The following is an 11,625-nucleotide window of genomic DNA, read 5'->3' as shown; positions in this document are numbered from 1 at the left end:
CAGCATCACAGCCCTTTGCAATGTCAAGTGCCTGAAAAGAGTCTGAACACTAATGTAGGCTGACTATCAGTTATGTGGAAAGACACATAGCTCTGAGCTTTATGCATCTTTATTTAATTTTCTGCTTTTTATGAGAGGCAGGGGAGCAAGATGTGGTTCTTGTTATACCCCAGAGCTAAAAGCACGTAACCCATTCAGTCTGGCATCACCACTCAACAAATCAGAAGAAAATGTTTTATCAGACAACACATGAAACAGGACAAAGAAATGTTGCTGATGCAGTTTATTGAGAAAGAAAATCAGGAGTGAGCTGAGTTCCCCAGAGGGCAAGATGAACCGAGGTGAGATCTTTAGCTGGGATTTGCCAGTGGGGATCCTGTAGTGAATTCTCTCAGCACTGATACTCAGCATTTTCCAAAGTGGCTTAAAGAGAGAGTCCCATTGCTGTCCCTGAAAGCAAGGAGAGGGGAAAAAATAGATTAAACACAGAGTGCTGCTTGCTATAATCTGTCTATCTCCTTTGCTCCTAGAGAAGGCATCAGAGCCCCAGAGCCAAAGAACCTGCAGACTCAGAGTCTCATTAGCTATTTGATTAAGAGATGAGTGGAATGATTTAGGCCCATTCTTAAGACTGAAAATATGGGGGGGGGGGGGGATATAATGAAACTTCGAATTTAATTTTCTTTGCAACATGCAAGCAAAAGAAAAAAAATCCATTAAAGTTAATGGTCTTTGAAGCATTCACTCTAATGAAGCAGCCATAGCTCATTGTATGCTCTAATGAAGAAACTGAATGGTTGGCATGATGACTGGTGTTCTCTTCTGCCTCAGGTTCCTAATTCAGTGCTGGTCAGCAAACAAGAAAGGGCAACAGCAAGCTTGTGCCTACGGGAGGCAACAGATAACACAACAGAGATCCACATGTGTACATACACGACTGCATTGCAGAATTCACACTTATTGCTGTATGTTTTGCTGTCAGAGCCACAGACAGGCCTGTACTCAACCACACAGGCAGGTTTGGGGTAGTCACTGCAGTCAACCTGCAAACAAAAAAAATTAAAAAGTCTAACATGAAGGATAGGAAGGAGTCAATAGCAGAAGGGTTTGAACCCCTACCTACAGCTGCAGCGCTAATGATAACGATCTAACTAAAATTAACTTCCTTGCATAATCTGATATAAACTGAGGTGTCAGTGTCTTCTGTGCCAGAAGAATTTAATAATATAAAAATAGATCATAATTTCCTGTTTGGAGAGATGCATATCATAACCTGACCACAGCATTTCTAAGCAGCAGCAGTTCACTCTGTGAACATGCCATGCCTGTGATCATCTCACATCGTGTTCCCAACCAGGGCAGGAAATTAAATGGAAAATGACTGCTGTCTGGAGAAGTATGGGTGCTGATGCCTGTGTAAGGGTTCAGAATCTCTCCAATAGTCACAAAACAGGAAGATCAGCACTCAGCTAGATTCTGCAAGAGTGGGGTTTTGTCTCTTAATGCAATGCGTGCCACACTTGCTGAGGGGTGTTATAATGCAAAAATAGTGTATGTCCAAGAAAAGGCTGAGGAATTTCATGAAGGAGAAATCTATTGAGGCTCACAGACTACACAGAAATTGAGATCCATCACCTCAAAATAGCCAGAGTCTGCAAAAGTAGAAGTCCTATGCATCCTCACTCTACTCTTACTACAAGCCCTGCTAAAAGAGGGCTCTGCATCAAGCCATCATGGGCTTGATGGACCATTGGTCTAACTTCAAAAGCCATTCTCTGTTCCTATGCTCAGTTCTGCCTTGATGGATTATTTCTGCTGCTGCTCTTTAGCTGATCCCTTCCTGTGCAGTCACTCTCTTTCTGACACGAGCGTGGATAATGTGTATTACGTGTGGAGAAAGCAAAATCTTCCCGGTGCTGGAGCACAGCAGCAGCTACGCTCCTGTGGGGTGCTGCTGGCCAGGGCACTGCTGCAGACACAGGCAGTGCTTCCCCTGACACCACTGGGACCGAAACCTGATTTCTCATCACACAGGTCACTTACTGTAGCAATGTCCTTCTTACATTCACCATCAGACTTCTTGCCAATGCTGGTTCCAGTCTCTCTGGGAAGGAAAGAGAACCTGTGTTAGGAAGCTCTGTGAGCAACCAGCTTTGCTGAACCCCATGTCCCTGCAAGGCTGATCAGCCTCAGATACAGTGTATAAGGTACAGGAGACATGCAGCTTAGGTTGTGTCCACACGGCTCAGGTGATACCACAGTGCAAAGGACAGAGGAGGGCCCAGAGGATCCAGGTGAGTGAGGAGTTAGACGATATAGATGCACCTTAGGTTACTTGCTGTCCTCTGCAAGGCAGCACCTGCCACACAGATCCTTTTAACTTAGTTAAGAGAAGCATTCTGTCCTGTGTTAGATCCTCACCCAGCTCTCTGCTTCTCTCTCTAGATCAAAGGCATCGTTTCCTTTCTAATCACAAAAGGAAACAGGGTCTAGTTATCAGAGAAAGAGGAGGATCAAAGTCCAAGCACCTTACAGAAAAGGCCTTCGTAGAAGTCCTGATATGCTGAAAAGCAGCTGCCAGGAGTGCCAAGCACTTGTTAGTCGCCCACAGGAGCGCTCTGCACACACGATACTCACGAGTTACGGGCACACAGCTGGCACTCATTGTCATAGGTGATCCCGTCAGTGCCACAGACAACGCTCAAGTCTCTGCTGCAGAGCAACACCTCTTTGCCTTCCTCATTTGTTGTGTTGGGGTATTTACTGCAGTCCACCTGTTGAGAGAACACACAACGTAGTAATGGTGAAGCAAGTAGGTCTGGCGTGTGCCTGGCATGCTAGGATAATACCAGAGTGGGGAAAAGTGCTTTTTTCTGTGTCACTGTGAGGACAGTTCACGTGAAGATAACAAATGCAAGACTCTAATATCTCACATGTGCTCTTATTCAGTGTTTGAATTATGTCTTGGGTGAGTCAGCAGACAACTTGGGCCACTCAGAAGCAGGACATGCTCCTTCTCTTGGTTTCACTTACAGGAGCAATTTCCTTGCATTCTCCATCATGGTCTTTGCTGACATTGGTTCCATATTCTCTGGAAAAACAAAGACAAATGTCAGAAAGTTCAGCAAAGATGTCTTACTGCATCCTAGGAGCTGGAAGTATGTAACTAATACAAGGGAAAAATGACTCTTTGTCAGTCAGGCTTTTATATATATGTTCTCTCTGGCTTATATCTTCTCTGACCAACTAGCACTGAGTGGCTGGAAGGATGTGAAGATCGTGAGAGCCTTAGGACCATCTTGGGCAGTTCAGAGCACAGCCTTTCTCCATTCTTTTCTCTTGCTTTGCTATGATGAGATGTGCCCTTCAGACTGTCATGTATCTGATCCTTGAGCCAGAGAAGAAAAATCTGAATAAATTACACCAGCACAGAGAGACACAGTGACTAAGGCCATGTTTAGGCAACAGACCATAGGCATTTCTCTGACCTGAGCTAGATTGCAAGGGCCTGCTCTGGAAGGGGGCTTGACTCAATGACCTCCAACCCCTGGCATCCTGTGACCACCACACAGTGATACCCAAGCTTGTTTTGAAGGAATTGACACAAGTGACATAACAGGTCACTGCTGGAAAGTGGTGCTGCCAGGACCCCAGGCACAGCCTATGTGGTACTTACCTATTGTAGGCACAGAGAAAGCACTCATTGCTATAGGTGATTCCATCACTTCCACAGATGGGGCCAAGGATCTCATTGCAGATGAACATCTCTCTGCCTTCTACATTTGTAGTGTTGGGATACTTACTGCAGTCCACCTGCCAAAGGAATGTACAGCAAATGTCAGTAACTCTCACTTTGCATGAGACAGTGGGCTTTTTTTTCCCTCTGCCACAGCACAAAATTTTGCTGGTGGGTCAATTTGGTAGGCAGTGAACCCTTCCTGCAGAGACCTCTCCACACAGCAGGAGATAAGGAAGAGAGGGCTATATCCATGCAGCCCCCTAGATGGGGTAAATCAGTGGCAGTCTCATACTCCCTTGGCATCATTTTACAAAGGCTATCCAGGGGTCCCTCATTCTTGTATTCTTGTATCCTCTCCAGTGCAACTCTGTTGCTTCTCTTTTATTCTTGACATGTGATTTTTTTCAGAGGAGCAAGACTAATCACCTAATGACCAGTTCATGAAAAATTAATTCTCCCCAAAATTTCATATCATTGCTACTGCTACATTATTAACATAGAGCATAGATGTAGAGCTAAGAATAGGACCAATTAATGTTTTACACTGTGGAATCGGATTACAATGACACTAATTTCACACCAGATGAAAAACAGCTAAGCATCTACAGGCTTGAGGTTCTTCTATCCCTTTGGTTATATCCTTACCAGGCCATAGAACTGAGAAAAGTGACAGAAAGAAATCTTCCACTTACCTCAACCCCGAGGGCAGCATCTGGAAAAGGAAAGAGAGGCAAAACATATGAAACAAAGCCAGTATGATAAGACCTCAGTTAAAGCTGGAAATCTGGACGTAGAATTCCTACCCATGGGACCAAACGGAGTGATTTCCAGTGACGGATTTCCTGAACTAAATAAACCATGTATGGCTTTTGTTTTCCCCACGTTGATAATAGCATTGCTCATTGCTAGCTGTGGTGAAGCATGGTTTTGAAGAGCTTTGTTCTTTTAATTGAAAACAGAATAGCTTTCCCTTCCTTATCTCCTTACATATCCGTTTTGACCCTAAAGCGTTGCTGCTACGTATCTGAAAGGAACCCCAAGTCAATACTGATAAATGCAGATGCAAATAGTCACTGCCAGGATAAGCAAACACATAACGGCATCTGTTGTCAGGAATATGCACTTTAAAGGAGATGGGTGTGAATAAAATGATGTCTTTGGCTTTGTAATTTCGTCAGCTGCAAATGTGCAGCGAGTACATCAGGCTCTGGCTTGTTTTCATCTCTTGTTTCTCCATTAGCAACACAGTATTGCAGAAAAGCTGTCAGGCTCCTGCAAAGAACTTGCTTGTGCCATTAGAACATTTTTCTGGAGGTCTGATGACCTTGTTATGGCCTTGTTTCAAGTATTTATCCATTTGCTGTAATGTACACTTGTATGACAACAAGTGCAAGCAGTGTAACAGTGTTAAAACAAGAGTGTAAGTAGTAAAGCAGCACTGGTTGCCAGCACAGAAGTCTGCTTGCAGTTTTGTGTATTAATGACAGACAGCCAACTACACCAGCCATCCGTTTAAGGCTGTCCTGAAGCCTGCTCTTGCCTCCTAAGCAATGTCAACATATGGAAGCAGCCTGGATCTTTGCAGAAGAAGATTTTCTCTCTTTGAAGCCACCATCTTATCCTTTAAAGGAGAGTCAGGACTCAGCTACGCAGCTTTTGTTGCACCTTGAGAGTTACTCACCTGGGAAAGAGCAAAGCACGAAGGAGAGGAGCACAAACACACCTGCCGTGGTCATCATGGAAGTATTTCTTGAGTCTGCAGGTTGCCTGCTCCTGCTCTGCTCACAAGATGGTCTCTCTAAGGCTGACTGCAAATATATACAAATCCAATGTCTAAACTGGTCAACTGTAACACAAAACAACCAACAGAATCTGTCACCAGTACAATGAGGCTGGCAATATTTATTGAGGTCTTGACTTTCAGGTAATGGTCTGCATCTGCTAGGCAATTGATTTTGGCTGGACATCTAGTTAATAGCTTGAGACAGGCTCTCGGAGGTCAAAACCAAACAAACAGCCTTTTACACACAAAAAAACTCTTTAGCAGAAATGTAAGAAGCACAGAATCTTGGGGAGAGTAAACAGCAGGTCCTTCACTCCTCTCTATAGAGAATGACATCCCCTGCCAGGGAGCATCTTAGGCAGAGCTTGTAGTAGTACCCTGCTTGCAGATCAGGCTGACAGTCTCTGCTTTCCTTTTCTGGGTTTGGGTGGGGTTTTGTTCTCTTCATTCTCAGATATTCACCACTAAGTATGAACATCGATCAGGTGTGGTTTTGCCATTAGTAGAACTGGTTAAGCTTGGCTAAGTGAGCCTGGCAGGACTGCACCTAATCTGTGAAGCTAACAGTATCTAGCACTGCTTTGCTAAAAGAGAGGCCTTCTTAACAGTTTCACAGCCTGGCTCTAGAAGAGCTCAATAGAAGACTTGAAAGAAGTTAAATTCTGCCAAATGCCACAAAAAATGTCACTTGAACCTTATCAACAGAGAGCGTTTATTTGCAGACCTAATCACAGTTAAACACACTGCCCAATTCAAAGTGTTCCGCTAAGCCTCCGAACAAAAGACACTGGAGATTTGGGAACCTATTTACACAGCACTAACTGCACTTGTAAGTACAGTAGGTCCTTCCCTCCTACAGACATCTTACCAAATGGCACTCAAAACACAGAGCCTGTCCCAATTTTCCTATCTGTCTCGCACCTCCAGCTTTTGGGCCATCTCCAAACTGCTCCTTCCTAAGAGGAGGTCTGAACCTCTGCTGGTTTAAGTAGGCGTAATTTTTGCAGGAGTGGGCTCTGCCTTTAGCCCCAGTTTCTCACCATGATCCAAACCAGCAAGCATACTTGGTGGTTTTGGGTTTTTTTGACCATGGGACCTGTGCATTGTGTTGAGGATAGGTCTCAGCACCATGGGAGCTGCAAAGCACAAGCTCCTTTACAGGTGCCCCTTTACAGGTGCTCCCTTGAACAAACAAAGCACCACCCATGAATTTATGAAATTCAGCTGAAACCACTGAAAGTTAGCCCAAGTAATTGCATTGGTGTTTGATACGCCACAGTGATTTGAAGCATTGCAATGCTCCTGAAGTGGATAGATGGCACAGTGCATGGAATCAGGACAAGGGGCAATGCGTGGTCCAGGTGGCCAAGAGAGCCAATGGCATCCTGGCCTGCATCAGGAACAGTGTGGCCAGTAGGACAAGGGAGGTTATTCTTCCCCTGTACTCAGCACTGGTCAGGCCACACCTTGAGTGCTGTGTCCAGTTCTGGGCCCCTCAATTCAAGAAAGATGTTGAGGTGCTGGAACATGTCCAGAGAAGGGCAACAAAGCTGGTGAGGGGCCTGGAGCACAAATCCTATGAGCAGAGGTTGAGGGAGCTGGGCCTGTTTAGCCTGGAGAAGAGGAGGCTCAGGGGTGATCTTGTTACTGTCTACAACTACCTGAAGGGGCATTGTATCCAGGTGGGGGGTGGCCTCTTCTCCCAGGTAACCAGCAATAGAACAAGGGGACACAGTCTCAAGTTGTGCCAGGGTAGGTATTGGCTGGATATTAGGAAGAAGTTCTTCACAGAGAGAGTGATTTCCCATTGGAATGGGCTGCCCAGGGAGGTGGTGGAGGCACCGTCCCTGGGGGTCTTCAAGAAAAGCCTGGATAAGGCACTTAGTGCCATGGTCTAGTTGATTGTATAGGGCTGGGTGCTAGGTTGGACTGGATGATCTTGGAGGTCTCTTCCAACCTGGTTGATTCTATGATTCTAAGTTGAGGCATTCCCTGTTGGGCCTCAGCCATTACTGACAGCCCAACAGTTAGCCTCAGCAGTAGCAGGGGTGATGCCAGGAGGCACTCCAGCCCCGAATTAGCCAATCCTTATTCCTTTCAACATGGCTGGGCAGCTGGGAGGCCAACAAGGACTTGTCCTTAACTCTACCTACAGCAAATCTCACCAACATCAAAATTTTTTTGCCATTGGAATGGGCTGCCCAGGAAGGTGGTGGAGTCACTGTCCCTGGAGGTGTTCAAGAAAAGACTGGATGGGGCACTTAGTGCCATGGTCTAGATGACTGGATAGGGATGGGTGATAGGTTAGACAGGATGATCTTGGAGGTCTCTTCCAACCTGGTTGATTCTATGATAAGAGGTTCCAGGTGAATCTGAGGAAGATTTTTTTCACTGTGAGAGTGACAGAGTACTGGAACAGGCTGCCCAGGGAGGTTGTGGAGTCTCCACCTTTGGAGATAGTCAAGAACTGCCTGGATGCATTCCAGCGTGATCTGCTCTGGGTGATCCTGCAGGGGGGCTGGACCAGATAATCTTTCAAAGTCCCTTCCAGCCCCTGACATTCTACGACTCTATGAATCCCCTCTCTTGGGCACTGGCATGTTATGAAGGCTGCGACATGGCTGCCTGGATATATAGGGTACATGTTTATCTGTAAGAGATGGATTTCCTCACAGGGAGAAGCATGAAAATGATTATGCTGCTGGGTTTGTTTCTATAAATTACAGCAAGTGTGCATGAATATTTTAGACAGATTCGGCACGTCTTCAAGATGTATTGTCCTAATGTGCCTTGTGGATGGCTTCTCTGCAAGCCAAGTACTTTTCTCTGAGAGTGTTCAGAGGCATGCTGAGGCTGCTGTCACATGCCATGCTTCTTGTCTTCATCAGTTCACACGTACAGTCTCTGCACAGTTGGAGGAAGGTACATCTTTCTGGGTCAAATACGAACTTGCCCACTGTCTTCTCCAGCCAGGCAGTGAGACCTCTGCAAATCATGCTCACCAGCTGTCCCAGCCCCGACCTGGCAGCTTTAGACAGGTTGCCTCCTGCCTGGTGCCTGCATGCTGCTGCTCCAGGCTGCTCCCTACCCCAGATGGTGCTGTTCTCTGGGCAGGACTGATTTCTTTCCTGAAGGGTGGAGAGCGCCTTCCTGCCAAAGGCTGATGTGTGTTGCCTGTCTACACCACAGAAAAATTTTCCACTGCAACTGCCAACTTCAGCAGTGGGCTTGGCACTTACTGGCCCTGAGCAGCCCAGATTTTCTCTGACCAGCTTAATGCCTGTCTGTTGTTCAGCAAATCCATTCCTTCACTCTCTCACCTATGGGTGTTCTAGAGGGTGACTCAAGTCTGTGACTGTTGAATGCCAATTAGGGATAAGAAATTCTCCTGAACTGCTCAAGTACTCCCTCCAAGCCACAAAAATGACACCCAGACTAAAGACTTATGCACAGCATCCAGTCAGCCAATGTCCACTGCCACTCAGGGTTATAGCTCCAGATTATCCTACCTTTGGTGTCAGTGTGGAAAAAACCCACAGCTGCTAAGGACAGGTTGCTCAGTTCTTAACTGCTCCTGGAAGAACAGCTGGAAAGAGGATTTGGTCTGCAATCCTGCCACTGATATCCTACTGTAATCCACTTCATTACTGTCTTCTAATCCCCAAAATCAGACACAGCATATGGCTTAATGACCTTTTGGTTGAAGTAAAATCTTCATGTGCACCAAAGTGAGGATGAAGGCAGGGATCTGCAGGCAAGCAAAGGCAGTGCCGTATCTCTGGGTCCCACACGTATGGTCCTGAGCACCAGAGTTTCTACAGGCTGACATCAGAATCACATCTGACCATTAGACAACATCCTCTTCCACTTACCCAAGGAATTACTTGGTTTACATTTCCCACTAGATGTTGCCAGGATCAATTTCACACTCTCTGGAAGAATCAAACCCGATGTTGGGAGATTTCCTTAGCGGCTATCTGACTCCTGGGTGTAAGTAACACACTCATAAGTGAATCACAAATCATCAATGCACTTTTCCAAACGTTCCTGTGTTCTGTCACATTATTTAATTAACAAATAGCTGTTGTAAAAGTGGGAAATAACAATAATTAGTTGTAGTTGTGTCATGAAATTGCCTCTAATCACTCCAAAATGCTTGCTAAATGCGATTCAGACTGCAGTTTCCATCTTTGTCTTCCTCTTGGCCGCAGTGCAGCCAGTAACTGTTCGTACTGAGTCGTGTGCCTGGAGAAAACCAGTGCAGCACAAATGGAAGATCTGCCTCTCACCCACTGCCTGAAGGCACTGTTTGAACTAAGCAATAAAGCAGAGACACTGATATGATTAAAATTTATCAATATAAAAACACATCCATGTGTTTATGAACTTATTAAATAGAGGTTGATTCAGGCAGCGCTGGTGAATGTTTTCCTGAGCTAATAAGATCATGTGCAGAACTTTGTACCCTGCAGGTGAAGGCTGTGTGGTTTCACATTACTTATGCAATTAATTAAATGTACCTGGCCCCACAGCAAGGACAGCTCTTGACATAGGGGAATGAGGCCAGCAGGCTGGTCAGGGGCTGAAGCACAGGCTACTGAGGGTAAGCTGAAGGAGTTGGGCTTCTTTGATCTGAAGAAAGGATGGCTGCAGAAAATTAGATTGCTATCTGCAGCCCCCTGATGGGGTTATGAAGAAAATCAAGCCAAAGTCTTCTCAGAGCTGCAGAGCAAAAGAATTAAATCTTGACCAAGTCTGAGAAACAATTCTTCACCACAAAGGTGATCGAGCAGTGCCACATGAATCAGAGATGCCACGTCCTTCCTCTGTGATAGTAAATATCCTGCCAAACGAGGAAAGCCTTGGGCACTCAGAGCTAACACTGCCTTTAGCCTTGCTTTAAGCAGGAGCTGGACTAGGGACCTCTAGAGAGCTCCTCCACCCTGAGTTATTTTATGTACACAATGCTTATGTAATGCTCTATCCTGTGGATAATTTTTATTAATGAAGGAAGATTAATAATTTTCCATGACTCAGGAGAGCAGTCTCGGTGTTTTCCTGCAACCTTTGCCAAAGTGCCACAGGTAAGTCGTGCAGAGAGCTCCCAGCACGTTTAAACAGGGGAAGAACAGTAAAGTGTGCATTATAAAGAGAAGACTGCAATCACTGTCAAATCCATGCCCCACACACCCCTAGAACCAAGCTATTCAAATTTGAGAATGTTATTAGCTCCCAATGATTTCAAAGTCTCTCCACTTAAGCAACATCTCAGGTTACAGGCCACCAACAACACTTCTCCAAAAGAGCACCAGCATTTAAACCTGTAGCAAAGTTACCTGCACCACAGAAAATCATCTGCCAGAGTAGTGATGGCTTCACCTCTGTGCTGCAGCCTCAGCCAGATGGGGGTCTTGGCAACATCAGCTCTGAGGACATACCTTGACTTCTTGCCTCACCAGCTCATGCTCTGCTCCATCTCTGGGCAGGTTTTGGTTGAAGACATCAGGTCAGGGCTTTGTTGCACATGGCAGGAGTTACTTGCATGAAAGCAGGAAAATTCTAGAATGAGGAGCAGAAAAAGGAGGCATTAAACAGCAAAACATTTGGCTAGACAACGGCTCAGGCTTTTGCTCTTTGAAGTGACCATATTGCAGGGAAGGTGGTTTGGAGGTAATGCTGAGGAATGCAGGTAGTGCTTACCCTGCAGCTGGTCAGAGGACGAGAAAATCATTTGTTTAATCAGTTTTCCTGGCACTTTGGTGATCTCAGCAGTACACCACTGAGTGCCTGTTTCATGTTTGCTACAGCCCAAGCAGGAACAGTGAAAAGATGGCTGTGGGGAGGTAGCAGCCAACCCGGGATTGACACCATTCATGACTACCTTGACAGGAGAAAATCAGCTTGGAAACTTTACTGATAAGGCTATGGAATTCTCTTTCAGGAATTGTCGTCAGGAGAAAATCTTCCAAGACAGAAAAAAAAAGATATTTAAAAGTTCAATAGATTCTTATCTGCAAGGAGATATTATTTATAGCTCAGTGCACAGTTAAAATAGAATGAATAAGTATGTTCTGCCATGAAAGCAAATTGCTTTGTGGTTATA

The 11,625-nt window shown here is 45.5% G+C and overlaps 1 protein-coding gene across 3 annotated transcripts; it reads right to left on the bottom strand.

Annotated features, from left to right (window-relative positions):
• Positions 1 to 268: 268 nt before the first annotated feature.
• On the bottom strand, positions 269 to 10,938 carry LOC135185306 (ovomucoid-like). Of its 3 annotated transcripts, XM_064161936.1 has the most exons (10): positions 10,859 to 10,938; positions 9,395 to 9,506; positions 5,421 to 5,547; positions 4,432 to 4,451; positions 3,677 to 3,813; positions 3,034 to 3,091; positions 2,638 to 2,774; positions 2,044 to 2,104; positions 934 to 1,043; positions 269 to 450 (listed from the first exon to the last, which is right to left on the bottom strand). In XM_064161936.1, the coding sequence occupies exons 3-10, from the start codon at positions 5,476 to 5,478 to the stop codon at positions 405 to 407; spliced, it is 627 nt and encodes a 208-aa protein (XP_064018006.1). In that variant the 5' UTR covers positions 5,479 to 5,547; positions 9,395 to 9,506; positions 10,859 to 10,938; the 3' UTR covers positions 269 to 404. The 3 variants fall into 3 exon arrangements, with proteins under 3 accessions (XP_064018006.1, XP_064018007.1, XP_064018004.1); XM_064161937.1 differs by lacking the exons at positions 9,395 to 9,506; positions 10,859 to 10,938 and adding an exon at positions 5,900 to 5,929; XM_064161934.1 differs by lacking the exons at positions 9,395 to 9,506; positions 10,859 to 10,938 and having other exon boundaries at positions 5,421 to 5,869.
• Positions 10,939 to 11,625: the final 687 nt, after the last annotated feature.

This window comes from Pogoniulus pusillus, chromosome 22 (genome assembly GCF_015220805.1).
Source record: "Pogoniulus pusillus isolate bPogPus1 chromosome 22, bPogPus1.pri, whole genome shotgun sequence".
NCBI classification, from domain to species: Eukaryota; Metazoa; Chordata; class Aves; order Piciformes; family Lybiidae; genus Pogoniulus; species Pogoniulus pusillus.
Note: the sequence above shows the minus strand (reverse complement) of the source record. Positions and strands in the feature narration are given on the sequence as shown.

Excerpts from the sequence above, each read along its gene's own strand:
- LOC135185306 (XM_064161934.1), bottom strand. The coding sequence starts at position 5,706 with ATGTCCAGCCAAAATCAATTGCCTAGCAGATGCAGACCATTACCTGAA. Across the intron at positions 3,814-4,431 it reads ATGCTGCCCTCGGGGTTGAG|GTGGACTGCAGTAAGTATCC; the intron begins GTAAGTGGAAGA and ends TTCCTTTGGCAG. Across the intron at positions 1,044-2,043 it reads GTAAGAAGGACATTGCTACA|GTTGACTGCAGTGACTACCC; the intron begins GTAAGTGACCTG and ends TTTTGTTTGCAG.